Here is a 3,883-nt window from a genome sequence, read left to right as displayed (position 1 = left end):
CAGTGTTGCTTGGGCAAGCGGTGAGTGCACACGTGGTGGGGAGGCTGGGCTGGGGACAAAGGTTGGGGCAGAAACGCTGCCCCCAGGGCTGGTTTCTCCCCCTGCATGCAGGGACAGACCCCATGGGAGAGCCTTGGGCAGGGCACCATTCTACTCCTGCTGCTGTTGCTGCTGCTGGGGCAGCGGGACAGGCGTTGGTGGCTGCCAGCTGTCTGGGGCCCTGTCCTTCCGGCCCTCAGAGCCCTCAGCATTCCCATCCCTGCTGCCCCCACTGCTCCCTGCCTCCCTCACAGCCCCACTCAAGGCCTTCTCTCCATCTTCCTGCAGACCATGAATTCCATTGTGCTCCTTTTTGTGCTTTTGAAAAGCCTCATCCACTACCCACAGCTCGTGGGTGATGCTTGGGATGAGGAAACACGTTTTCGCATGGAAGTGCGTGCGAAGCAGCTGGAATGGGAGAGGATTCAGCAGGAGCTGGAGGCGGAGCAGCTCACCCCAAAGCAGGTGCAGCTCTTGCAGCTCTTAGCTGTTGCTGTGCTCCTGGTTCTTGTCTTCATCCTATGGTTGATGGGGTGCAAAAGGAGCCTGAGAAGAGAAGGCCATGAAGAAGAGAACAATGGTGCAAATGAAGAGGAAGTCGGAAACGGGGATGCAAATGAAGACGCAGATGTTGGAAATGCAGAAGAAGGTGATGCCAATCAGGAGGAAGACGGCAACGATGATGGCAATGTACAGGAAGACGGCAATGTCGCTGCAAATGGAGAAGATAATATTGAAAATGGAGATGTCAATGAGGCTGCAAATGCAGGAAACAATGATCTTGCACTTGCAGTCTATGAAACCGGCACTGTTTTTGACGATAACATTGGCAGAGTTCTCATGGAACGCATACAGTGGCCGGTCCAGGAGCTGCAGGCAGGCTGCCAGTGGACACAGAACCTCATGGACAATTATGGGCTGTACTTTGGACACGTCTTAGCAAACAGCTTCTACCCAGGCCTGCAACGAGCCATCGGGGTGGGCAGCGCCTTCGAAGGTTGGAGTCCACGTGAGCAGGATGTTGTCTACCAGGTGCTCATTCCCATGACTCCTCCCCGAGGCCACAGCTTCCACCTGGAGCTGGACTCTGCAGAGCAGAGGCACGTGAGGAACTTCCGTGTCCGCGTGCAGCTGGAGTGCACCTGCACCAAGGAGCAGCAGGCTGAGGGCATGCTGTGCTTCCTGCACCACCCCGAGGAGGAGCTGAGGAGCAATCAGGATCCCAGCCTCCTCAACACCCTCTGCACCGACTCCTACCTGGATGTGCAGAAAACCGCCCGCTGGTTCTACCAGCTGGTGAGAGCCATCTGGCCAGCACTGCCCCAATCACACAACTGGCATTTAAAGCTGCTGCCCTCCACACGCTCCTGCCATTTCCAGGTGACCAATGGCAGAAAAAGCTTCAGGATTGAGATGCTGTTTGGGGTGCGCAGAGGTGACTCAGACATCTTTGTCAGCAGCCAGCCTAGAGAGGCTCACACCCAAAGCACAGCCTGGCCTGAGACTTATGCTGTGGCAGAGGCCAAGTTCTTCAAGCACATTGCCAAGCAGGCTCCCCGGGACAGTTTGCACCTCAAATGCCTGCAGTTCTTCACTCGTCTTCTCCTGGGCTTCACCTTTTCCACCTATACTGTGAAGACCATTGTCATGCACATGCTCAATGTGGGGCCCGTGTCACAGTGGCGCAGGAGACATTTCCTGAACCGACTGCTGGATATCAGCAGGTGCCTGCGCGTATCTGTGCTGGTAAAACGCCTCAACCATTTCATTGTGGGCAACCAGAGGCTGCCTCATTACATCCATTTGCCCCCAGACATTCAAGCTGCTCCGCCATACAATCTCTTCCATCAGCTGGCAGAGGAACCGGCCGCCCACACCCAGGCCACATATGACTGCCGCATTCTGCTAAAGGGGCTCAAAAGAATCCTTCTCGGTGAGCCGTGAATGAAGGCGCCAATGCACAGAGCTGTGCTTGTGCTGCTCACAGCTGGTAGCAGAGAGACACCTCATAGACCATATTTTGTGCTTGAAGGAGAAGAGGGTGTGAGCAAAGCCTCAGGCCAATGTCCCACAGACCCTGCTGCCGCCTCAGCAGGTGGAGGGTCATGGGAGGATTTATTCCAGCTCCTTGTATCATTTCATTTTCCAATGAAGGCACCCAGATCTGCGTAAAACCCTGCTGGAATTTCCCCACGCCTTAGAATATGGATGAAGAGAGAACAAGCAGTACATGTTGGGCCAAAATCACGAAACCCCACTTTTAATATGCACTTGTGCTCGGCCGTTGAGAAGTGCCAAAATTTAGAGCATGAAAGAGGCAAGAATGTGGGTCAGAAGAAGAAAACAGGAGCAGGGCAAAAAAGACCAAGAGGAAAAGTCAGCGCTTCTTCGCTGGCATCACCCAATGGACAGTGTCTCTCCTTGTCCCTGCAAGGGACACCTTTAGGTCAGCACTGAACAAACTGTCTTGGAGCTGACCTGAAATTGTCTCTGCCCCTCCTCACTGCATCTATTACCTCATCTGCATGAACTGCATCTATCAATGCTTCTCCATGCAGAGGCTATGTGCTTCCTCGAGGATGGACACATTTGAAGGAGGATCGGGCCAGATAGTTGGACATTGATTTAATTCCTTGATTAGTTTAGAAATATTTAGATATTTAACTTATTTTATCTAAAAATCACTGTAATGCACAGGAATAATTCCGTACAATATTATAATTATAATACAAACAAATACTACTTTCATTAGAACAGTTATGCATTTTATTACATACAACTTATCACTCTTAGTAATAATTACTATTAATTACATTTATAATCCGCAATTTAAATATGTTATATTTTTACCATAACCAAAAAATTTTATCTAATATTTAGTGTTTAATTAAACTTCTTATTTTAGTTAATTAATAGATAATATGTAAGAGTAGGGAAATGAATTGTAATATAAGAATGATTATAATTATTACTTGTCATTGAAAATGTATAAAATACACTATTTTTTGTTCAAAATGACACTGACTGCCCTCCCATCTTGGAAGAGTTTCTTCCCTCTGGGAGCTGCAGTCAGTGCAAAATTCCAATAAAGACGGTGCTTAAATAAACCTTCTGTCTGTGAGTGTCCAGTGACTTCCAAAACCATCCAGTGTGGGCTATGTGCCATGGGCTGGGACAACTCAGGTTAGACCAGGTTGCTCCAAGGCCCATCCAGCCTGGCCTGGAACACTTGCAGGGATGGGGCACCCACAGATTCCCTCGGCAACCTGTGCCAGGGCCTCACAGCCCTCACAGCCAAAACTTCCTCCCCCATGGCCCATCTCAGCCCTGGCTGTGGCACTGGGAAGCCACTGGGCCTGGCGCTGTCCCTGCAGGCCCTTGCAAACAGCCCCTGGGCAGGTCTGTGCAGGCCCGGGCAGGCACTGAAAGGCTGCAGGAAGGTGTCCCTGGAGAAGCCCTGGCAGAGCCCTGGGGCCAGGAGTGCCACCATGAGGGCAGCAAGCGGGGCCTGGCACGGTCGGCGGGGCGGGAGGGCACAGGGCGGGCACCGAGGCCCTGCCAGCTGGAGCAGGAGCTCTGCAGTGCGGGCGGCACAGAGCCGTGGGCTCCCGCAGCTCTGCATCCCTCACGGCTGAGGCAGCTGCCCAGGCACAGCCGGCTGGGGACACGCGGCCACCCCGGGGCCACCCGCAGGGGGACCCTGCTCTGGGGCCAGGCCAGGCCGCAGCAGGGAGCGCCCATGGGGCTGTGCCCGGGGAGGGAACGGCTCTGCCCAGGGACAGGGCTCTGCCAGCAGGGACAGCAGGGACAGCAGTGCCGGGCACAGGGACAGGGGGACACGGGG

At 53.3% G+C, this 3,883-nt stretch overlaps 1 protein-coding gene across 1 annotated transcript; it reads left to right on the top strand.

The window, feature by feature from the left end:
- The first annotated feature begins 330 nt into the window (after positions 1-330).
- Positions 331-1,983, top strand: LOC122149403 (inositol 1,4,5-trisphosphate receptor-interacting protein-like 1). The gene has a single exon (XM_042779373.1). The coding sequence runs from the start codon at positions 331-333 to the stop codon at positions 1,981-1,983; it is 1,653 nt and encodes a 550-aa protein (XP_042635307.1).
- The last annotated feature ends 1,900 nt before the right edge of the window (positions 1,984-3,883 follow it).

Source organism: Catharus ustulatus, chromosome 6, assembly GCF_009819885.2.
Source record: "Catharus ustulatus isolate bCatUst1 chromosome 6, bCatUst1.pri.v2, whole genome shotgun sequence".
Lineage (NCBI taxonomy): Eukaryota > Metazoa > Chordata > Aves > Passeriformes > Turdidae > Catharus > Catharus ustulatus.
Note: the sequence above shows the minus strand (reverse complement) of the source record. Positions and strands in the feature narration are given on the sequence as shown.